The 26139-nt window shown below is 33.0% G+C and overlaps 1 protein-coding gene across 7 annotated transcripts in view; it reads right to left on the bottom strand.

Moving 5' to 3' along the window:
• NFAT5 (nuclear factor of activated T cells 5) overlaps positions 1-26139 on the bottom strand; it is a 132220-nt gene that overhangs the window by 27287 nt on the left and 78794 nt on the right. For 5 of the 7 annotated variants that reach the window (XM_036897788.2, XM_036897787.2, XM_036897789.2 and 2 more), the window contains 6 exons: positions 24326-24884; positions 19264-19456; positions 16828-17018; positions 15247-15419; positions 6485-6619; positions 6308-6360 (listed from right to left, as the gene is read on the bottom strand). In XM_036897788.2, coding sequence (XP_036753683.2) covers positions 6308-6360; positions 6485-6619; positions 15247-15419; positions 16828-17018; positions 19264-19456; positions 24326-24884 — 1304 coding nt within the window. Of the gene's footprint in view, positions 1-6307; positions 6361-6484; positions 6620-15246; positions 15420-16827; positions 17019-19263; positions 19457-22505; positions 24298-24325; positions 24885-25332; positions 25395-26139 lie in introns of those variants that run through there. The other 2 variants (XM_036897792.2, XM_057493566.1) reach the window with 2 other exon arrangements.

Genomic DNA, 26139 nt, shown 5'->3' with positions numbered 1-26139 from the left:
CATCTTTAAGAAACAACTCATCCTCTGTTAGTTTTATCATGAGATTGCAGCAATTCAGTCACAGGCTCCACTTCTATAGAAATTCTAGTTCTGTTGCTATTTCCACCACATCTACACTCCACTGATGTCTTGAATCCCTCAAAATCATCCATGAGGCTGGGATCAACTTCTTCCAAACTCTTGTTAATGATGACATTTTGACCTCTTCCCATGAGTCATGAATGTTCTTAATGGCATCCAGATTGGCAAATCTTTTCCAGAAGGTTTTCAATTTACTTTGTCCAGATCCATCAGAGGGAATCACCATCTAAGGCAGATTAAGCCTTACATAATAATGTATTTCTTAAATAATAAGACTTGAAAGACAAAATTATTCCTTGCTCCATCCATGTGCTGCAGAACAGATGTGGTGTTAGCAGGCATGAGAACATTAATCTCATTGCACAACTTCATCAGAGACCTTGGGTGACCAGGTGTATTGTCAATAAGCAGTAGTAATATGTTGAAAGGAAGCTTTTTTTCTTCCCCCCCTGGAGCAGTAGGTCTCAACAGTAGGCTTAAAATATTCAGTAAGCTGTGTTGTAAACAGATGTGCTGTCATCTCGGCTTGGTTGTTCCATTTCTAGAGCACAGGCAGAATAGATGTAGCACAATCCTAAGGGTCGTAGGATATTCAGATGGTAAATGAGCATTGGCGTCAACTTAAAGTCACCAGCTGCATTAGCCCCTAACAAGAGAGTCAGCCTGCTGTTTGAAGCTTTGAAGCCCTGCATTGACTTCTCCCTACTGGCATCTTCTTCCAATAGAAGGCTGTTTCATCTATGTTGAAAATTTCTTGTTTAGTGTGGCCACCTTCATTAATAACCTTAGTTAGACCTTCTGCATAACTTGCTGTAGCTTCTACATCAGCTCCTGCTGCCTCATCTCGCACTTTTCTGTTATGGAGACAGCCTCTTCCTTAAAGCTCATGAACCAACCTCTGCTAGCTTCCAGCTTTTCTTCTGCAGCTTCCCCGCCTGTCTCAGCCTTCATAGAATTGAACAGAGTTAAGGCCCTTGCTCTGGATCAGGCTTTGGCTTAAGGAGTGTTGTGGCTCAGTTGATCTCCCCTCAGAACCACTCAAACTTTCTCCATATCTGCCATGAGGCTATTTTGCTTTCTTATTTGTCATGTGTTCCGTGGAGTAGTACTTCTAGTTTCCTTCAAGAGCTTTTTCTTTGCATTCACAATGTGGTTAATTGTTTGGCACAAGAGGCCTAGCTTTTGGGCTATCTCGCTTTGACATGCCTTCCTCACTAAGCTTAATCATTTCAAGCTTTTGATTTAAAGTGAGAGACGTGTGACTCTTCCTTTTACTTGGATACTTAGCAGCCACTGTAGGGTTATTATCTGGCTTAATTTCAATACTGTTGGGAAGCCCAATGAGAGGGAGAGAGTTGGGGGAACAGCCAGTTTGTGGAACAGTCAGAACAGATGTAAAATTTACTGATTAAGCTCATTTTCTTATATGGGCATGGTTTGTGGAGCCCCAAAATAATAACAATGCTAACATCAAAGATCACTGATCACAGATTGCTGTAACAAATACAGTAATAGTAAAAAAATTTTAGATGATGAGAGAATTACTAAAATACAGCACAGACAGAAAAGAGCAAATGCTGTTGGAAAAATGGCACCAATAGCATTGCTCAATGCAGGGCAGTCACAAACCTTCAATTTGTAAAAAACACAAGAAGCGAAGCCCAATAAAGCGGAGTGCAATAAAAAGAGGTATACCTGTATGTCATCCACAGGTATTGGAGGGCAAAAATCTGAAAAGTAAATACTGAACTGCACATGAAGTCATCAAAAAAGGTGCCTGCACCATTGAAATTCTAAGAAACAGTTTCTACATATTGTCTAACCTCATTTTTACTCTTTTGCTTAAACACTGTAACTATGTCACAAAGCAATCCTACCTACAGGATGGATTTGTGAAGTATCCTCCCAGTTTTAAAATTATGTGGCAACATCTATAACTGAAATTATTCTTCTAATAAAAACTTGTTTCTTGGTAATCAGTGACAGAATCAATATCTAAAAGTCAGATGCACATTTTATTAGAAAACTTGTACTCTCTACTGGGGTTGGAGGGCATATTTAAGCAAACTGAGTTTAAAGCCTTTTAAAAACCAAATGAACCACTTCTGATACTAATTCTTCATACTTCCTTAATTTGAATCTAGAAATTCTGCAAGTGATTTGAATTAAATAGTAAATTGCAAATAGCAACAGAAGTTGTTTTTAAATACTACTAAAAAAAATTAAGAGTAACTACTGTTCAGCTAGGAGTAAAATACAGACAAATCTTATCAAAGGGTGGGGAGGCCTTTGGAGCAAGTCCAGTGTTTTCTGGGATAAAAAGAGAAGAATACTTGAATTTTAACTTCTTAGAAAAATCTGTTTGGATTTAAAGTAACTATTTTTTTTCCCCTGCAGATAATCTTTTTCAGAAATTATAAGCAATGGTATTAGGTAGATATTTTTCACTCTCCAAAGAGAAAATTTATCATTGCCACATACACTTTGCAGGTGAGGATATATATATATACACATATATACACACACACACACACACACACATGTATATATATATAGACACACAAAATGGAAGAGACTAATAAAATTCCTAATAAAACCAATTTGAAAACACATAACCTCTAAATTCCCAAGCCTTTGTTTAGCCTAGTTGTTCCCACAAATTTTAAGGATCAATTTTGGCTTTTCTTTCAAGAACTTTCTTTTCATATTTTTATTGAAAATTCCATCTTCCCCAAAGTTCTAAAGCTTCTCCTAACTTTTTTATTCTTAACACTAAAAAATGCTACAGAAAGAACCCCAAAGACTACAGGTTGAGAAATGACAATCTATACAATTAAACATTTTTTGATACACCGATGACTCATGTTTTGTAAAACAAGTTATTCTTAAATCAAATTGTATACCTCTTCCTACTTTCTAACATGGATGTTTTTAGCTTGTTTGTTCCATTTTTAAATCACTTCCACATTTCAAGCTTTGAAACTGTTGCTTTCTTTCAAAACCACAACTCATATTAAAGATATATAGAAAGATCTTTATTTTTTAATACATATTTAATAGGCAATTAAGTTACTACAGAACTCATCTAAAGTCGTTAAAATGGGAGTAGATATAATGACTATGTGGTATACATGAGCATGAGACACAGTTGGCCTTGATTAAAGGAAGGACCCAGTATTAAACAAAGAGCTGTTTTCCCAGACTACATTAATCTCAATTTTTATATAGTCGAAGGTTTAATACTTGATGAGTTGATTTTGGGGTTGCAAATGAATAATTATCACAATTATTCATAATTATAATTTATACAGTTATCTTTAGTCTTTTCTACTGTAATATCTTCCGGTCATTTTTTAGTATTGTAGAGGCCATTTCAACTTTTCTGTGTAGGCCTGGTATTTCTTTATTGACCACACTCAAAGTTTCTTCTCCTTTAATGTATTTTCTTAGCCCCATGCCCTCTAAATGTTTAATTTTTCTGTGTGTTCTTAATGTAATCTCTAGCATCAACTCTTTGTATCTCAGCTCTGATTCTGCTCCAAAATACTTCCCAGAAAGCCCTTGGCTGGGTGGGGGAGTGGGGGAGAGTCAGAAAGCTCTCTGAAATACACAAAAATTTAAAAATGAACAGCAGAACCACAGAATTAATTAAAGATCATATTATGATATAGTTTGTTTACATATTGGCTTGCAAAAACACTAGGACCTCTAGATATAGCCACCAAATAAGGCCATAATTCCTTTTCATTCCATGTCTTATTTTTATGATTCTTCTTCTTTAATCTATTTTAGTTGGCATAATTGCCCTGAAAAAAAAGTTTTAAAAATGTAACTACCCCATGCCTCAAAGGTTAAAGAAAGAAGGAGAGAGGAAGAAAGAGAGAGGGAAAGTGAGGAGAAGGAAGAGGATTAAAGACTTCTTAATACTAAGTTCTGTATGAAATATCAAGTTAAGACTATCATTTGTTTTGGCTATTTACTAATATTTTATTTAAGTTATAAGGCAAGTCCCTAAGTTTCCAAAACTAGTTTTCTTATCTATAAAACTGCATATAGGATATGGTAAGGAATAGTAATTGTCATAGAATATTACTAGCAAGAGAGTTTACATTAACCTAACTAACTCAACAAAAAACAAAATAGGCTCATGGCATATAAAAAGTATTACACAGATAAATCAAGCTTTAGTCAGGACCAAAACTATAGGAATGTAAGAACCTGGCTGAAATTAGGGTTTGCAGCGCTCTAAGAGCAAGGGATCAGACCCTAGAGTCCTCTTTTTTTCCAAAGTGAATAAAATGAACAAATTTTTCATGAGTATCTACTGAGTGCTTAATATTACAAGAAATACAGAAGAGTCACAATACATTGCCCTTAACCTCTAGGAGTCGTCCAGAGAAAGCGACTGTTGTTGGTTCATGGGGAGTGGGAGTGTCCTGATCACCATATATAAAGTGTAAGAGGTTAGAAGGAGCTTCAAATAATATAGTAGAGGAGCTTTTGTAGGTTAGAAACTGGGGCACAAGTGATTTGTCTTAGGTTACCACAAGTTGATAGTGACAAAGCAGGTACTAGAATTTCAGTTAAGACTAGTGTAGTAGAGGATGTTCAATGGTGTATGCAACAAAAATATTTTTGAGTCCCACTATATGTTTTTGACAGCATGTAGTAGCATAAGGCTAGAGGAAAACTTTCTACATAGCATTTATCTGGGTTTATAGGAAGCTTTACATGATACTATGCAGTGAAACACTAATTTTATCCAAAGTGAAGTCTTGCATATGCCCTTGGCTACTGGAAGGTGATCTCTAAGCCCCTGGATACTGACAGGAGAATCTTTCTTTCTTTGGGGGCTTTGGCTACTAGACAGTCTAAAATTGTGATTTATGAAGGGGTCCCTGGAACATGTCATATCAGTTCTGACCACCCCTGGTGGAAATGGAGACTAAAGGTTAACTGCATGGGCAGTATGTGACTGAGCCTGAATAAAAACTCAGGACACCAATAGCCTGAGTAAACTTTCTAACTGAGAATACTCTGTGTATTGCCACACATCAATGTGCTCAGGGGATAAGGCAGCCAAAGGGTGACAGAAGCTTCACCCTCGGGACACTTCCAGACCTTGCTCTATCATTGCTCCCTTTGGTTGGTTCTGATTTGTGTCCTTTAGCTGTAATAAAAATGAAATCGTTAAGTAGAGTGTTTTCCTGATTTCTGTGAGTTGTTCTAGCAAATCTCAGTGTGGAGTGGGAACCCTTGAATGTGAAGTCAACTATTTAAAAATGAGAGTGGCCGGGATACCCCTGAACTAACTTGTGGCTGATGTCTAGAGTGAGGACAGTATTAATGAGCACTGTGCCCTTAGCTCTGAATTTGGCAATATTTTGAATATAGAAGATTGGAAATTTTTATTAGATTTTTTTTTTAAATACCAGGGAACAAAAAATTTATTAAAAAACCATAAAGGAATTATAAACTTTTTTGATCAACTGGCTACAGACTTCAATTTTTGCCTCTTTCCTCTCTCTGCTTGCTTTCAAGTGCTCTTTTCTATTCCCAGCATCTTTTACTAAATTTTTAGGTTTGGGGTATTTTCCACATTAGTTTGCTCTTGTTTCTCTGCTCTCTTTCCATAATTTACATCTATACATTAGTATGTACATGCCTTCTGCATATGCCCTCTATCTGATTTGCTAGTAAGTTTGTCTTCTTCTGCTAGTCTCAACTTCTATGAGTTTGGTTTTATTTGCTCTACATATTAATTTTTGTCAGTTTTTTACCTTGTTTTCAAGCTCTTTTTGTTATTTGAAAAACAATACATAGTGAGTTCCTACAAATACAGACTCTTTAACATAAGTGTAACAAATAATGCATCTGAATGCACAAAAGTAACTAACAAAAAACAGGCATATAGCAGGCACTTAGCAACTAAGTTTCCCTGTGATTTAACTAAATAGTAGGTTAAGATAATACAAATCTTCAGAGCAACTAAACTAATTTACTAATAATGGCAATTTGCTAACACTCAACTTTTTTAAATGAAGAACTGTCATTTCTAGTATCAGTGGAATAATTATATTTCAGTCAAAAAAACTGAAGAAATTTTAAATGATTTACAACAATCCTGTATAAAGAATTTAATTTAATCTGTTAATTCAGAAAAATTTTTGAACAAAAACCAAATTTCTCAGAGAGTAAACAAACTATGAACAGGTTTAAATTATACCTGGTGAAATAATTCCATGTCTATTTCAGCTTCTGACTTCCATGAGTTTTCATCTGATTGAAATAAAAACAGTGACTTAGTAAAATTTTGAAACATTTTTTTTACTATGTAGCTATAACTATTTTTTATAACAAAATTAAACATACAACAATCTCTGTACTACTGTTTTATGCTTACCAGAAACATTTTCTTGGAAAATAACTTTAGTGCCTTTCAGAAAGTTCTTGCCGATCAAAAATACTTCTTCCTCTCCTTTCACTGAGCAGCTATGTAAGCTTTTCTTTAAGATCTCTGGCACTCCTGCAGGCTGAGCTGTGGGTATAAAAAGAACCATCCAAATAAAAAGAAAAAAAGCCGTCCCATAAAAAGAACTACAAACACTTATTTCTTATCTAAAATCAACTCTCAACCATCCAATTCTATAAAATTTGTTGAACCCTGAATTTGATCTCCTGTATTCTGCAATGTAACTTTTACATTAGCAAAGAGAAAAAACATTAAAGTCCATATTGATTTTTAATAACTTTTAAGATTTTATAGGGATGGCTTAATGTCTGAGGTTTTAATTTGTTAATATCATCTCTGTTTTCTCATTACATAAATACTATGAACATTTTAAAACATCAACTTGGTTATGTTTGTCTCAATATTTTTTAAAAATTCAATTTAAAAACAAGCTTGTCCCACAATCCTAAATGGGGATTAAAATGTCAGCTCTGTTTCTCCATTACAAGAATTCTGAGGCAATGTGTATGTGCCTCTGAGTGGTACCAGGGGCTTCTTTAAGGATCTAGACCCCATACCAAAAGAATACCAGTAAACAAACTGAATCAATTCAAAATAGTTCTTTCTAGTAGGGATACCCTGAGGTTTAAAAAAAAAATAAAATGTACTTGTTTATCTACTACAAAGACTAACCACTACTAAAGAGGTTGACAAGTACTGAGGAGGCAGGTCTAATGAATAAACTATAACCAGCCTACCAATCTCCTCATGCCAGGATTTCCTTAAGAAAATTTAATAGGTATTGCTTAGCAAAACAGGTTTCAAAGTCAAGTAAATCTGGAAGTACTGGGTTAAGCAAAGCTAAAAGAAGAAAAGGATTTCTCCAAGCTATTTCATATTATGATGTACACTGTAAATATCCAAGAAACAGGCATAGTAAACAATTTCCCCCACATATTTAACTCTAGAAACATTCTTCCTTATTGACACCTAAGAACTAGTTTTCTATAAGAATCTTCTCTGGAATACTGGTGTATGCAAATAAATACCTTTTAAGGACTCAAAAGTCTGTTCCCCTTAAGGTTAAGAACTTTGACATAGATTACAGTATTTGTTATTTTAGTAAGCCCTATGAAAATATGTACTTCAAAGGTAACCTTACATATGGCTTATACAATTCATCAACTTCTAAATTAATGAGCTATTCCAGTAAACTTCAGGAAAAGCTTTTTTTCCTTAGATACTTACATATTTAACAGTTAATTTTATCTTTACAAAAATGTAAATATATGGGAATCTATAACTGTCAAAAAAGCCACTGACCTTGTTTCCTTAGACCCTTCCTTGTGGAAAGGCTGTAGTTTTTGCTTCTACTCACATCAAGACTGTCCATGTGGTTTGTTTGGATAATGAAATGTGAACTGAAGTAATGTACAGTTCCAAGCAAAAGCTTTAATAAAAAGCCTCACATGGTTCCACCATGTTTTTCCTCCACTACAAAAATGGCAATCAATATCCCAGATGAGGGTAGCTTCTGCAGCCTGATCCCAGAGTGAAGGGAATGGACCTGCTTCCAACCCCCAGCTAACACTATCATAAACTGAGGGAGAAGTAAAACTTTGTTCTTGTGAGCAACTGAGTTTTTTTTTCCCAGTTGGTTGTTACTGTGGCATCTTTTAGTGATGCTCAATAAGTGATGCTTACTGATACAAACAAGTATCCTATCCTTATTAAATATTTAAATGGAAAATGACATTTTCAGCAATCTAAAGAGTTTAAAACAAACTGTGAATGTATACACATATACACTGTCTAGAACCCACAGGGTTAATGTATGAACAGAATGGAAGCAGTTATTGATCATATACTGGAAAGTACATACCTTTTAAAATGAAGAATTACCTGAACTAATTTATAACTTTTGGATTAACATTGGAACCAGATACTTGTTTTCTAAGGATATTCAAGAAAAATATGGTATACGTTACTTTGATTAGAAAACAATGAGGCGTAAAAATACTGTATTAACAAAAGGAATGGAAAGTCTATAACCTTTCCCTCCACTTTCAAATACCATGTGGAAATTCCACTTCAGTGATGACTATCAAAACTTTTTTTCCTACCTCATTTTTTCCTTCCATGTATTAAAGACATAAAACAGCCAAATGAGGCCCCTCTGGAGTTATAATGTGTATCTTCTATATATTTGAATTTACACTACACAAAGAACTAGTCTATTATTGTTCAAAATAATTTAACTTTTAATTTTTGACCTTAAAAGGTCTTTTCCATTAAAAAGTTTAATGGAAACCTATTAGGTCACCTAATAGGACAGACACCATACTAAATAGCACTAAAGTCAGGATTATTTAAGCATTAACTGCTTTATATTTATCTTTAAGTAATTAGCAAGCTTACTCTTGACAATGATCACACTACTTAAAAATTGTAACACAAGAAAAGCAGTCACCTTTCTGGTACTGTAAAGAAAACTTGCTTTTAGATGCTTTTCAAGTAACAGTCTCAAAAATAAAGCTGAAAAAAAAATGCAACAATATCTGAACACTGAAAAACAATAAAGGAAATAATATTTCAGCCTGTCAAAAGAATTAGTAAAGCTTTTTAATAACGTCTGTGAGGAGAAGGAAAGTTTACACAATGATATTATCTTTTTCCTACAGTTGTGGAGTAGATAGAAATAAGGGGAGTAGAAACTTGTTAAATTCAGTCAGACTTAGTATAATAAAATAAAATCTAAATATGTTATATTGAAGAAAGCTATGATTAATTTTGCCATATTAAAAAAATTACTATGAGGGTAGATACTAAAAAAGTAGGAAAACTGATATTCTTAATATAGGATTAGTATAATCAAATATAAATAATACACCAAAACAAAAACATCCTGTACTGTCTGGAGAAATCTAAAGATGACAAGAATGTAAAAGGGGATGATTCCTCCATCTCCTTAAAAAAAAAAAGGACAGACAATGGATCCAGTGGCCATTGTTAAAACAAGTAGAAGCAGGACTTTAAAAAAATGTCACAAGGCACAATATGAATTCTGGCAGTAGGCCTTCTTTCCACTGTCTCTAGATGGATGATGAAGTGTGTTTCCTCTCGTCCCTTCCACCTCTATCACCTTTTGGCCCCTCTTCCTTTCCTACCTCCCTCTCATCTTCCTGTTTCCTTCTACCTCCCATTCCAATTCTAACCCTTTTTACTAACCTATTTCCTTTTCACCTCTCATTCTACTTCAACTACTCAAACCTGCCAAAAAGGCCACACTCATGGAAATAAACAGAAACCAGAACCCCACAATGGAACAAACATTCTTACTTTTTTTTTTTCAAACATTCTTACTTTTAATTTTTTAAATAAAAAGAAATTTGGGTCCTTTTTTCACTGTGTGCTATTTATATGATTACTTTTCCTCTCCCCTCATACCCACCACTCCAAAGCCTGAGTTCCAGCCTCAAGCTCCTTAAAGTGGCCAGGATAAAATTCAAATTCTTTAGCTCAACACACATATCTCTTTAGGAATGAGATCTTGCCTAGCTCTACTAGCCTCAAATCTTACCACTTTTTTATAGCTATCTTTTTGTTCCAATCACATCAAACTTTTTCATTCCCTTAAAAGAAGCACAACTTAAGGGGGGGAATCTAGTAACCACAGTGTTGCTCATGTGATTGTATATTAATGATACCATTAAAAAAAAAAAGCACAAACTTCCAAGTAGTATATTTATACACTGCTCCCTCTGCCTAGAATGACCTTCATCTGAACCACATTTGGCCTGGTTTCCTTCTATTTGTCCTTGAAGACACAGCATAAGCTTTACCATCTCTAAGCAGTCTGGATTAGATGTTCTTTTCTATGTTCCATCTAACCCTATTCAAACATCTATAATAGCCTTTATATAATTTTATAATAGGAAGTCTACTTCTCCATTTTTTCCTCCCTAACCTGCTAGACTATAGGTTTCTTAAGCTACCGTGTCTTTGTTTCCAGAGCTGGACACATGGTAATATCCATTTCATTAATTATGAAGCTTTCTCAAAATATTCCTAAGAACACTTTGGAGATTTTGATTAAGTAGCATGTCTTTTTTCTTTAATGCAACACAGGATATTCTAACAGACAGCCAAGATTAAGAAGCACTGCATTTATATTGGAAGGCAGCTATGCTCACCACTATACCACCAAAGCTGCACAACTGCATTTATATTGAAAAAATGGCTGACTGAATGGCAATGAGGCACTGTTTTGTTAGAATACAGTACTGCTTCTATGAACTGAGCTGTTACCTCGATAAGCACAACTGTTAAAAAAAAAAGCTCATCTCAACAATTTCATTGTCTGTCAAAATCTGTGACTGATTCTATGAATATGAAAATGTTTAGAGTATACTGTGTTTTGTTTTTAAAAATGGGTCAAATAAAATGATTGCGTAACAGAGCCAAAATGGTGATCAAATTGAAACACTTAGTCCCTTCAATATTTTCAGAAAAAATGATGTTAAAACAGGGAGTAGAAATATACAGAAGTTTTTAAAAAACTGTCTTTTATGACTCATAGGATGGATTTCAAAGAAACATTAAGTAAGGAACTGTCTACCATATGATCCAGCAATTCCTCTCTAAGGTGTATACCCAAGAGAACTGAAAACATACGTCTACACAAATCTTGCACACATACAGTCAGAGTAGTATTATTCATAGTCAAAAGGTGAAAACCCCTATGTCCACCAATGGATAAATGGATAAATAAAATGTAGCATGTATATCCAAATAATGGAATATCACTCAGCCATAAAAAGGAATGAAGTACTGATATATATCACAGTTATCAATGGACCTTGAAACATTATGCTAAGTGAGAGAAACCAGAGAAAGAGGCCCTATATTGTATGGTTTCCTTTATGTGAAATGTCAAGAACAGGCAAATCCAGAGAGACAGAAAGTAGAATAGTGGTTACCAGGGGCTGGGATGACAGGGGGATGGAGACTGACTGCTAACAGGCACAGAGTTTCTTTTTGAGGTGGTGATAAAAATGTCCTAAAATTAGATAATGGTGATGATCGTACAGCTCTGTGAATATAACAAAAACCACTTAATTGTACATTTAAAAAGGCTGAATTGTATGGTACGTGAATTCTATCTCAGTACACTATTATAAAAGAAAAAAGAAACTGTCTTCTATGGGACAGAAAGCATGAACCTGACTGTATATAAATTTAAAATAATCAGTTAAATGCCTATATGCTAATATCCTACTAATAAATTACATGCTATTCAATTTAAGAAGTACATCCACTATTATATTAGAGTTGATCAAAATAAAATCCTTAATATATTCTTCATAGATACTACCTCAAAACAATGGACAAATAGAATCAGTATCTCTTTCATTTGCCAAGTCCTACCTTGAATTTGAAGATTTCTTCCCTTTCCTGTTAAATGAAATGTGAAACTAATCATTTCTATTCTATTAACATCATAGAGTTGCTATCAGGATCAAATGAGATAATGTAGTGTAATTATTAGTGGGAAACTCCATCAGAGTAACACACTAGAAAGAAGAAGTGCCTGGACTACTGAGGAGCTGGAAGCACAGCATGGGCATGACTACCTTGGTCTTCTTCCTTCCATCCCTCATCTGAATCTGCCTCCTGCATACAGCATACATTTTAGACTCTGATGCCAGTTGGTAAGGGGTCTGCAACTGTGGAGGGCTGCTCTCTTTGGATGGATAAATTTATCCTACTCTGGACTGAAGATACTAGTCCTTTCTCTAACAGTTGTATCAGGAGTAAGTTGGTATTTCCATCTCAATTTCTCTAATTCCTATGTGTCTGACTCCAATTACAAGGGGAACATTATTTATTGTTTCTAAGACCTCAACATACATAGAAGTACTTATAAACACAGAGTACAGCACAGAGATAAGGCATTAAAAGTGATATTAAGTTAATATGTTTTCCTGTTCCTCTAGTCTAAAATTTCAGCAAAAATGATTAAAAAGTAATGTAAAACTTGAAATAGTTCATTTTGTTGCCAGTTAAATAGTAAAGCAAGATTGTCTAACCAACCTCCAGACCTCTGGGTAATGTATTTAATGAAAACCCATGAAGATCAAGTAAAATTACATTTTGAACATAGAATAATGACATTCATTACATAGAATAACAGATTTTTAAAAAATCAAATCATTAACCCACTAGGAGTGTGCAGATCAAGAAGCTTAGACTCTTGCTTAAATGATTAGATCTAATTGATATTCAGAGATTATTATTAGAAATACTTTAAGCTAGTTACACAATGTTTTAGGAAAACTATGAAATTCTATGAAAATAGTAACATTAATATGAAACAAATATGAAAACTATCATGTAAATTTATTTACAAATTAATTATTATTCTAGCATATTCCCTCCTAAAAGAGACACACAAGCTGTTATTGCAGAGGTGCTTCTTTCTTTAAAAGAAAGTACTGACCGAGTTTATCTAATCTAGTTTATCTAGGCAGAGAGCAAGGTAAGTGCCAGAAAGTCAAATAAAGGGATAAAAAAATATTTTATTTCCTTGACCTCATAACCAACATCTACAAAAGGAAACAGAAGGGACAATATAGGTATTCAAGTGGAATCCCAGAATATAAATTGAGATCTACTTCCTAAATTCATAAAAAGTCTAAATTGCATAATAGGAATCTCCTAGGTAAAGGAAAAAGTTCTCTAAAAGAATTTCATCATGTAACCATGGCCCTAACAATCCCGAGGATATGGCTAGGATGAAATGAATTGTTCAAACTTGGTTTCAGCACTGCCATTTTAAGTGATTGTGAACAATATAGCATAGTGGCTAAAAGCAGAGGCTTTGAATTCTCGTCTTACTACTTACTAGCTGTATGACCCTGAGTAAGTTATTTAATCTCTCCAAGTCTCATCAATGGTAGAATGGAATCGTTAAGGTTTTGGTGAGGGTTAAATGATACAACACTTATAAAGCGGTTAACAAAATCCCTGGCATATAGTCAGAGTTTACAATCTCACAACTTTTATTATTAGCTATACATGTCTTTCACTGAATGCTGCTGCTTCTTAGGGTTATCTTATCCATCCCAGACACAGCCTCCTAAGGAAGTAAACTTTTGTGCAATGTGGACATATATGTATTATCACTAATAGTGATAACTAACAAATGATAATAATAATTACAAATGAAAAATTTCACAAGTTCATGTTTTCTACTTTTTTATATTTTCTATTCTCAGCTGTATATATTTGTATTTTAACAATACTTTAATGAAGTATTATGAAAGGAAGAAATGAATGAACAATCTAATGAAGGAAGGCTCAAGTAAATAAGTTTGGCAACCATTTCCCACTACCTGATAAAGCAGTATGATCTGAATTACCTAGTATGTCCTGGTTCAGGCCTTCAGAGTGGCTATGGCCACACTCAAAGTATTAGATTGTGTAAAAGAAGAGCTGCAGTATGCCCCGTTAAAACTGGAACTCCATCCTAATCATACTCAAGTTGGGACTTACTGAGAATTATATACTAAACTCAGAATTGGAGCACTCCAATTAGAAAGGTTTTAGACTTCAATAAACCATCAGATAATTTATTCTGTCTGTCTGAACACAATAGAATGGACATGAATCTATAATCTTTTAAAAGCAGCCTATTTATAACTCAAAATTACCTAGAAATAGCCCAAAGAAATAGCAGTATGTAAAAAACTTCATGTTAATGAAAAATAGAGAAACCCAATTGAGGTCTTTTGAGATCAGAAACCTATTTTAGTACTTTCTTCTTAAAAGAACGTGCTTGCTAAGCTGAAGTATGGCTATAATAATTTCTGAGGTAAATTAAAAGGAAGGAAAAATAAGATTTACAAAGGATGAAGAACTTAACAAAACAAAGCTGCAATTAAATATCAGAAGCTTTGTAACTGTCCTATGGGTAAGCAAGGTCACACCACCAATAACAATCCAACAGGTGGTTCAACTGAATAGAACAAGTCTCTTCTGCTCTTTTTATTTCAGGTATAAATTACAAAGAAGGATGCCAAAGAAATTATACTTAATGAAAATATTCTTAAGTGATGTATAAAGGAAAACTTTTCCTATATAATATTTATAGTAATACTCATTACAAGAAAATCAGAATATATAGTGGGACACATACAACAACATGAATTTAAACACACACATTTACTTTCTATGCCAAGGTTTGCAAAATAAGAATTTCATTTCCCACTTCCCAACACTGTATTACACTATAATTTGTAATTAAAACTTCAATTGCCACATATTTACAAAGTTCTGCTTACCTTATTGTTTCTTATGTTCTAACACAAAATAGAGTTAGTATCACTGCAATTTATGATCACATAATGAAGGTGCGGCAAAAATTCTTTGGTTTTAGAGTTCTCTTCTGATGAACTATTCAAATTACTTTTGAAATCAGTATAGAATGATAACAGGAAACTACAAAAACACTATACACATTTTGAATTTTATTTGAAATTACCCACTCTTTATTTTAGTCTAGAAAATCTGACTATAGCTCTTAAAATGTTTCAAATTTTACATGATCACAAACTGGAATATGTTTAACATCTGAAATTCAGGGATGTCTGAAAGATTAACAGAAAATGAAAAAAAAGCCCACATATTTAGTATCTCCATATTCTCTTACTTACTACATAAAATCGGAGAAGACGGTGTTTGCAGTGTCAAAGTGGAGCCATCTTTCCTTGTGATACTAACTCGAAAAACCAATCTGGCACGAGTGCTTTTTTTCTTGGAACCAGCAATTCCTATTCTGGCTTCAACATCAGCATTCCTCAATTTCAATATCCCTACGCAGTCCACCCTAACACAGAAAAATACATTAACTATTATTTTCTGTTGTATAAATATTATTAATGAAACAAGTTTCTTCCTTATTAATTTTTTGAATATTTACTATAATCATAAGGTTTCAGAGTCAAAAGGTATAGAAGGGTAAATTCTAAATATTCATAATTCCTACTGCCAACTTTTCATTTGTAATATTAATGGAAAAAATTAAGTAAAGAAAATCAGTATTTCAAAATCTGAACATAAGTAATGATTCACAAGAGATAATTCTGCTGCTTTTAAAAATAAACAAATTTAGCCCTTTCTTGCAGCTAATTCATTTATTAAGATAGAGGGAATGGGCTTTACTTTAAAAAAAAATTAGTAACTGTCCCCAAAAGAATGGAATACTATATAGCCATCAACACATATGCTATAAAATAGTATCTCATATATGGAAAATGCTTATAAGTGAAAAGCAGGTTACAAACAGTAGGTATAGTATTATCTCAATATTATCAGAAAAAGACAGAAAGATAAATATCAAAGTACTGGTTATTTCTGGGAACTTGGCTTTGTGGGGTTTTTAAGTTTACTGTTATTATTAATTTTTATTTATTTATTTTTAGGTTATTCTGTTTTCTCAACTTATAGTGAATAAGTGCTATTTTTATAATAAGTAACACCCTTTCTTCCACTATACATATTCATCTTTTATTTTCAAAAAATAAAATACAAATTTTCACCAAATGTTTTTCAAAACTTCCCTTTTTCATTTAACCTCTTACTAACCTATTCAAAATGGCTTTCAAAAGGGAACTGAAAACCAAGTAAAGTCTTTAGCAATCCAATACAAATGATGACAACATAGGTCTAATATATTATTCAACTTTAGGATTAAAGGTCCTTAACAAAAGGGTTAAGGAAAAAATTTTTAATTTATGTCATTAATATTTATAAGACTTTTCAGGCAATGAAAATATGTAAGATGAAAAGTATATAGTCCCAAGACACAATTTTTTTAAAATAGGAAAATAAAAACAGAAAGTAATTTAGATCAGCAATATGCTTTTCACATCAAGATGGGTCAGGGCACCATGAATGGTTTCTGTCAGTTTCTAATGCAAACAATAAGACAGTGGAATTTAAAAGCAAATTGTAATTTTCTTTTAAATGTTATTATTATTAATCCCAATAAGTAAGTCTGTATTATTTTCCAAAAAGCCATTGTTCCACCTGGCTTCTATTTTTCTACCATTCACCATGGGAATTCTCTAGCAAAGGCAAAAGAGTTCATTTTAACCCATTACCATTCTGCAATAATTTATTTTTTATTGGTAATATTTAAAGCACTTTAATAAAATATTCAAAATCTTCCTTTATACATTAGAAACAAAGTTTTTCTGCCTACTATAATGAAAAAATGTTTATTAAGTACTTACGCCAGTGTCATATTGTTGCTTGGATCAAGGCCAACTTCTATAACAGTAGTGCCTTCAATGTCTACTTCTTTGCAGGGAGTTGTATTTCGCCCAGTTACCCTGCAGGCCTGATAAAATCCATGTGGTTTCACTCGACCAGAGTCATTGCCCACAAACACTTGCAACACTACTGGCTCATTATGGCCTTCCAGCTGGAGGGAAATAACATGGAGCATAAACACTAATAAGCCTTTCAAATAATCGAATTGTAAAATCAAACATTTAAGACCATGTTCTACATTTGTAATTGGATTATAATAAAGAAATAATTTAAATCCTTAAGAAAAAGAGGTAAAATATTTTCATAAAGGAGAGTTGGCTGTTTCTGCAGAAAAAAGTTTTAAAGCTGCATAATCACATTTTAATTAAAATTTTAGATGTTTAGTGTTAAATTATCAGTTATAATTAATTTATACAGCCAGATGAGAAAATACAGCCTTTAAGGTACTTGTAAATTTATGGACTGCCAAAGAAGTACGTGGTTAACTCAGGATTTACCACCACCACTAATGGAAAACCCACTAAATTATTAGTGGCATCTTTATCATCACCATCAAATGAGGGGACACACACTAAATTTTTACTTCTAAAAGTTTTTTGAGTAGAAAAGTGTTTGAAATGCAGTTATATAAATGATAGGGAAATGGAGCTCTTTTTTTTTTTTTTGTAAGCTTTATTTTTCCCTTTTGATGCCAGGGTTCTTGTTCACGAAGCTGAAGAATGAGCTTCACAAACACTCAAGGTAGGAGAGCAAGGTACAGGCTTTTATTTAAGATAAAGTGAAAGGACAGAGCTCTCGGCTCACACCAGGAGGGGACAAGAGAGTCCCTAAATGGAGCTCATTTTCATAGATTAGATACATACAGACATCATAAAATCCTAGGCCAAAACATGATCCGAAAAACTGCTAGTTTCAACCAGGATCTATGGGTTACAGGTCTCTTATCAAGCCTTCATAAATTAAACTTTAATCTGTTTGCTGAATAAATAAATACTTAAAACAGCATGTGAGAGCAAATATTTCCAATGCTGATTCTTGATAAGGTTTACAGTTACACACTGAAGCTACTAATATAGAATGCATAAAATTGTAAAATAACTTGTATAATGTATACCAAAGTGAATTAAAACTCACACATCCTTTCTATCCCAATTCAGCTATGTCTCTGTGAAATGATATCATAACGAGGCAAATAAGTAATCTACCCAGACTGTTAGTCAGTAGTACCTAAGGGCAGTGTCTGGCACATAGAGGTTTATAATATTTATTGATGAATAAATAAACTTTTAAGGTCAGTCAATTCACTCCCTATCACAGGCAATTAATCTAATAATGCTTCTGACCAGAAAAGTACTTAGACAAAGTATAATTTAAGTAAGAGCAATTAGGTTAAAAATACTAACCAACCTATCAAAATGTCTGGTTAGACAAATATTTACATAAATCTTAACTTAAATACTTAAATTTGTTACCTGCCTGTTACTTGTCCTAAGTTTGGGGGACTGAAAATGGGTTGGTGTGGTGAATAGTAGAGGGGTAAGAATGATATTATACATGTGACTATTAACAACCTTATAATTGGTTATAGTTAAGTTTCCCAATCCTGTATTTTGACCATCATTTCATTCAAATATAAAATGAAAGGCAGTTCAACTAAACATTGTTCAACTGACACATGAATACAAACTATATTTTAACAAGGTACCTACCATGTGACTAGCCAAAATTCCTCCCTGTTTAGTATTTTGCCCAAAAAAAAAAAGTGGGAACACTTGTTAAACATTCCCTACTCCATTATTTTTCAGTTTGTCTTCAAAAAGAAATATTCTTTGTATCAAGGTATCTCAGGTGCTGAAGTATAAGCCTCCTTTTTTTCCCTTTTAAGACAGCCTAAGCTCCAAAAATATGAAGACTCATCTAATACTTTATTGCTTAAACTGAAAAGTTACCTATCAACCAATTCTTTCCTGAGTTGAATAGTCCTGATTACTTCAGCCACCTCAAAAACCTTATTTTCCAAGTTCATAATAATATCTACAATACTTTTTTAATGCACTTTAAATTTTCTTCTTAAATATAAAGTTCGGGAATAATCTAATGACCAATGTCAAATATAAAGGGAAAATAATTCATAATTTCTTGATATTTTACTTACACATTCTCATTTCTTTCATTTAAACTAAAATTCAAAACACACCAAAGTAACAATATTTGGCTCATAGTTCATGACTTTGACTTAAGTGTCTATTACATACAGACTTTTACTTTAGCTTCTATTACATATAGCTAGTAATTCTACCATTCTATTTTAGGCAGCTCCTGCTGATTAAATACAAAATAACTAATAAATAAAACTGGGGAAAATTCTTCAGATGTTGCTAAATAAAACAAGGTACCTTTACTGTAGGAAAGCCTTGCTGTGTTCTATCCTTTACTGAGCCACGGCTGCCCTCAGTCAGGTATCGAGCTCGGTGCTGGGTCTCAGGTTGTACAATTATCTTCAGTTCCTTTCCTTCACTTTTAACAGGATACTGTCCACACAACATAGGGCTCTTCTTTACTCCATTTCCTTTTTGGTTTTCTGATGTTCTGAGAAGTCAAAGCACAACATGGAAAAAACATCAAAAGGAGTTTTCTACAAAATTCATCTAAGATACAGGAAGAAACAGAATAGGCAAGAACATTAAAAATAACTGATTATCTTACTAACAAAAAAAAACACAGGCTAAGGGAAGAAACATTTCATAAGCTAATTATCTTTTAACATTTTGTAATAAAACTTAACTGTATGATGCAAAAATAAAAGAAAGTAAGTTGGACAGGGAAAACAAAGAGTGGTAGGAAGGAGGAAGACTGAATGGAAGAAACCAAGAATAAGAGAAAGAGAATAGCTTATGTCATTATAACCTTTGACATCACTTTTCAGTCAAAATAAAAATTTTAAATTATATGAGTGTTATATAAAGCTATAAGATCAATCTACCATTATTTTATAATCAGATTTGAAAGGCAAAATAAAGTGGGATTTGCAAAAAAACATAAGGCCTTAAAAAAAACAACTGAAGGTACACACAGCATATTCTCTCACATACATCAAACTGAGAAAATGATATAAAATAATCAGTGACTCGATTTTTATTGGGAAACTAGCTTTACTCTAAACAACCTTTCCTAGAAGTGTAATTTTTCAGTGTATTTTCATGATTAAATAATTAAGCTGTAGGCATATAAAAATTTTATAATCTTGAGTTTTACAGATATGAATCTAATTAATTTTTTAAAATTGTGTTTGTAATGGTTGTTCACCATACATTTGCTATGTGGAATTTTTATTCAAAGAAAAATATTTTTCAAATAGTGAATAGCACTTTAGGTCACACATTTAATCTGAAACACTGTAAATACATGATAAAAATTAACAGAAAACAATACTGTTAGTTTTAAAACAGATTTCAAATTATTCATGTCCATTTTAAGATGAGTTAGGGACTATAATGATTTCTGTATGATTCCCCACTACTCCTGAGTTTACACTCACATGTAAAGATACAGGATGAGAGGAGTTTACACTCACATGTAAAGATACAGCCAAGATAGACTGTGGACAAAATCTCCTCCAGAATCAAACAGGTCCCAGGAGGAATACTGTGACTTCAAATATAAGAGGAGCAATGGTGGCTAAGCAGCCTCAAACTTGGCTCTAATGTTGACCTCGCCAGCTCTAACCAAGTTGTAGCCTCAGTCACCAATAATAAAAGAGAGGAAAAACATACACTCTCAATAGAAGTGGGAACTGGTGTGAACCCCATGGCTAGGAATGGGACAGAATAATGGAAGAAAGAAAAGACTCAAAGGAATGTAGTAAGACCAACAAGAAGGAAAGTTCTGAGGGCAAGGACTGTGCTCAATCATCTTCATAATCCCTGGTATTTGCACCAGTTCTGAGACAGAAGGTGCTGAAAAAAGTATTTGTTGATGAAGGCAAACAGGAAGAAGAAAGCAGAGGAAAAAAGGAACTTCTTTAATAGTAAGATGAGAAAGACTGGATCCTAACTGGTCAAGGAATGCCACTTATGTACATTTGACATAAAATTAAGTCAAAGATTATCTGTGTAAGTCATTTAAAAGGTCATGGAAGAATAAACTCTACGAACAAAAGTATTGAGTTGAAGCTGGAACAATGGGCAATAAATCCTATTTTTCTTTTCATCATTCTGGGTAGAAATCCAAACATTTGTTCTGCATACAATATGGAGTGCCCTACATATAAAATTCTATAATATTGTTTTTTACTTATTTTAAAATCAAAGCTAAAATGCTCTCTTCCTGAAACTATGTAAAAACATCCCCCAAATATGCATTGAAGCGACTAAAAAAAAAATTAAGCAAAGTGCTAATAATGTTGTATTGAGTAACCAGATTGTGGGTTATCTATTTTCTTCTATTTTTCTGCATTTTTCAAGTGTTTGTAATTAATATCTATTAATTTTATAATAAAAAGGGAACCCTTTAGTATAAAATATAAGAAATATTTAGTATCAATTAATTTGGCAAGACACAGTTTTTATATTCACTTATGTTATAGCCAAGCTAGTATTTATGAAGGTAAACAGATGACAATGAGTTTTACTATTTCAATAAAATAAAATATTTCATTTGGAATGAAGATGAGTGAGTTGATAAAGTTATGAGTGAGTTAATAAAATTATGGTGTAAAGAAGAATCACACATGTAATAAAAACTTTCTGAAATGACACTTTAAAAAGCCCTTAAAACCATCTTTATTCCTATGTTTAAATGTAAAAATGGAATACATACATATTTAGATTTCTAAAGGTGTAAAACAATGACAACAGCAACTAATTCTTAGAAAAGTAGTCGTTCAAATTACTAATTTTTAAGGTATGGCTTAAGAAAAAACAAGAAAATAACAGTTAATTGCAAGGGATTTTACTTCTAACTGATATCTAAAAGGAAAATGCACTGTCTTGGCATGTTCTATTTAGAAGTCTTAGAATAGCATTCTTAATTCCTTTATGCTGTATATCCTTCTTGTTATCTATCACAAAAATGATTTTCACTACAAAATGCCTAAAAGGGGTTTCACATCCAGATGGCATAATATCTTAATTTCTAGGGATATCCAGAAGAGATACAGGGCTACTGATGCTCAGGATATTTAGTCAAAAAATTTAAGAAAGATATGGCTAGGAATGTTTTAATACTGAGTAGTTTTCAAATTTTTCTTAAGTGGTTTTGTTTTCTTAATAAGCTCTAACTTTTACATAACGTTTTAATAATACAAAAGAGCTCTTTCCATCTTGAAGATCAATAAACTGCTGTACACAACATAGTTGAGAGTACATTTTCTATAATTTAACATTATATAAACTGTAAGTTTATGGCACATTAGATCTAAAACTATATTCCTTATCTCTCTAAACATTTCTAAATTTCTTTCATGTTTCTCTCTTGTAGAATATAGGGCTTTAACTTGAGTTCCTCTTAACAACTATTTTCAAAGGCCTATTTTTCTATATATTTACATATGGTCTTATCCCTTCCTTGATATAGTTCTTACAAATTCAGAATTTAAACTCCTCCCATCATTTGCTAGTGTCAAATATTTTTCCATTACCTAAGAAGCTGGACATTTCTTCTGCTGCTTGATGAGTTTCTGTTCCATGAATTATTTCATGAGAGATTCTGTCTTGACAAATGTTATTATACTTTCCCTGGGTAACCTCAAATCATTTCTAAGATACATCTATCATACAAAAGCAGAAGCAGAAAAGATGTAGGTCAAGATACCTCTTTAAGAGCAACTGCAAATAATGTGCATTAACTAACCCTATGTCAAAATTTTATTTGTTCTTCATTTGAGCCTGTAACATTTATTTCAGGATAAATATGAGAATCTTTATTCCGGAACTTAAAAAAAAGAGTTTCTCCACTGAAGCCCAAATAAACACATACCTGTATTTAATGATAGATCAACATAAGCCTTTTAGATCTGTGCTATCAAGTTTCAGAGCATATTCTGTAGGTAATAAATAGTTCTACAAATATGTTCTAGAATTCTTGAGTCTGCTAATGGCAACATTTTAGGAAAGGTTATTTTCATATAGTTTTCTAATTTAGACGTTCTAAAAATGAAAAACATTTAAATATGTATTTTTATTTAACTACAACCCCCAAAGATGTTTTAAATGGGAGGAGAGAAAAAGTAGCATAGAATAATTATTGCTTAAATAGTAGCTATTACTTTAAAAAGGTACTGAGAGACTATTTAAGGACAAGTTTAATATAGATCAAGAATATTCACTATAATACTCAACCAGACTTTCACTTAAAAGATATAAATGTCATCAAGTAGTAAACCAATTGAAAGTGTCACCATCGTTTTGTGACAGCCTGGAATGGTAAGATCCTGGGTCAACTAAAGGACCATACCCTATCTCCCAAAAGAATAATCCAGTGAATTTAATTCCTTAAAACTATGCTGAATATACTGTAGGAAAACCTAATAAAAATTGTCTAACAATTAAATATTACAATAGAAGTAATAAAGGAATCAAAAAGTTAAAAAGAAGTTATAGGGTTTATGGGGGGGACTTGGGGTAGGGGAGAGCCTAGTAAACATAATGTTCTTCATGTAATTGTAGATTAATGATAACAACAACAAAAAAAGTAAAAAAATTAAAATAAAAAAAAGAAGTTATAGTATTCTGTACTGTGGCAATTAATATTCTGTGATACAGCTACTGAAATATACTTAGTGTTGTGAACTTGCAGAGATGAAAACTCAAAACATGTACCATGATACTGTTGCGTCACCCTTCTAATGCATAACTCAGAAGAAAAAAATTAGTGACCAATTTTTTTTAAAAACCCTGAATTGGTACAATGTATCAAGAAAAATCGTAAAATATATGACATTAAATGGTGATAGTCAAACCATCAGTTTAGTTTCTTATTTTCATCAAATAAAAAAAAAAAAGAGTCTAAAATCTTCACAAAAATGGAAATGGATTGAACTATACTGGGAGACAACATGAAGGAGAACACAAACTAGCCCTTTGGGAATGTTTTGAGTTACTTTGGCCAAGGCCATTACATTACTAGTTATTTCTCTGAGTAAAAATAGTTTTATATCTGTTTAAAATATAAACCCATTTGAAATGTAAGTTATTTCAAAACAGATTATTTTCATTTTCTACTACTTAATCATACCCATAATAAGATACCTATTACTAACACCTATTGATATTTTATATTTTTCTCTAGTGAAACTTGGTAATTTCTATTTAAGATTTTCATGTATTTCAATAATAAAATTAGTATCTTTGCTGTATATGCAAGCTTGAGCTGAGAATTAAGAAAAGTGGACAATGATTTTTTTGCTTTGTTTTGTTTTGCATAATGGTGATAGAACTTTAAAAAAATGTAAATACCAACCCATTTCCTGCTTTTGAGTTGCCTTTGTTGTCCGTGGTAAGCTGAGAAAGCACATAGTGAGGTGCCTTGGCACTGTCGGCATCAAATATATCCATATTAGATTCTTCACAATCTCGTCGTTTGACCCCCGGCCTCTGCTTTGGATTTCGTTTTCGTGATTTACGAGGTACCTCAGTGTTATCATTGTAGGAACTGGTGCTCATGTTACTGAAGTTGGAGGGGGAATCCTCCATCCACATACTGCAGCTCTGCTCAGATTCCAATCCACACCCCTCATCCTGGCAGGACATCCGACTGTTATCCAGCAAGTCCTCAGGTGGTGGTGAGATGTACAAGACTGTGTGCCTCTTCGGTGTTGATGGATGCTGCTGAACTGTGTTACTGGTTAACTGCTTTTCACTTACCCCTCTGTTACTTACCCCCAAGGCTGAGGAGCAGCTCTCCACTTGCATAGCCTTGCTGTCGGTGACTGAGGTAGAATAAATGGTAGGGCTGGAAGAGGTGGTAAAGGAGCTGCAAGCACCGCCCATGGAGGAAGAGGAGGGAGCTGAAGAAGCATCTGCAGTGTACAATTTAAGAGTAAATACACTATACATGTTTTCACCTATGCTGGCTAGCAGTCCCATTGAAAATGTGATTTGTGAACTGATTGTTTTTCCCCCAAAATGAATAGTTGGAATTTGGTTAAGTTTTAGAGTATAAATGCTTCAAGCAATACAAGGCCTAAGAAAAGAAATTTTTTTAAATGCCCAAATAGCATAATTTTACTTGTGTTATAATCAATAGATTTTTTAAAATCTAATTTAATGTTTTAAGCTGTAAAGCAAGAATAAAGCTTTTATTGCCTCAGCTAGATGTTCTCAATTTTAATCATTTAAAATAATAAAGAAAACCCCAATATGAAATATATGCTTGTGGTTCACATTCAATGCCAATTAAATAATTTATTACAGAATTTGAAAAGTGGGACTGTGCTTAGCCACAAAATATTAAAATAAGTTTCTAACCTATGAAGCAGAGAACTACAGGTCATTTTTAATGCAGTCACTCCCTGCTTCAGAGGCAAATCCTGGAATAAAAATATGAGAAAGTAAATGAGAAAAGAGCTGCTGATTATTCCAGATATCAATTATAAAATGAGAAATATGAAAAAATATATCATCAAGTGAATTGGAGGCAAAATGGAACTGGTACCATCACTATGATTGTTGTAAAATCTATAAGAATATAAGTGAGAAAGGTTTGATTTGAAACATGCTGGGCTGCAGAAGATAAGCAAGTTAAACCATTGAGGGTCTCTGGAAGTGGGAAGTGGCAGTTAACAACCATGATCTTTAAGATAAATAAATCCATCCTTTATGGAAGAAATAAGGACTGATTATTGGATGGATTTCTCTCATGAAGTACTTGACAACTGGTTACCACTGTCCATTTACTTCCTCTTTGTTTAAGGGCTGGCTTGATTTTAACTATTAAAGGCATTTCCTAAAATGGGTAACAGTAAATCTTATCGGCTGAAGTGTAACAAAAAGAGTTAAACAAACAAAAAATTTCTAAAGAGTACCACAATTAGTTCCCATAAAAAAGTTTTTATAAAGCCCTTCATGTATTATGCTTTACAAAAAAGATTTAAGTAGATTTTTTTCAAAAATGTGGCAATTGGTAGAACAGCTCATTGAAAAAAATATATTAACCCTTCACAGCATAACCTCAGAGGTACATTAATAATGCCAAGACTGGAAGTTGTCAGTACTAAAATTTTAGAAATACCATTTTATCTTGAAAAAAATAGGAATGTTTATAATCATACACAC

This window comes from Manis pentadactyla, chromosome 15 (genome assembly GCF_030020395.1).
Source record: "Manis pentadactyla isolate mManPen7 chromosome 15, mManPen7.hap1, whole genome shotgun sequence".
NCBI classification, from domain to species: Eukaryota; Metazoa; Chordata; class Mammalia; order Pholidota; family Manidae; genus Manis; species Manis pentadactyla.
This window is presented reverse-complemented; position numbering and strand designations above follow the sequence as displayed.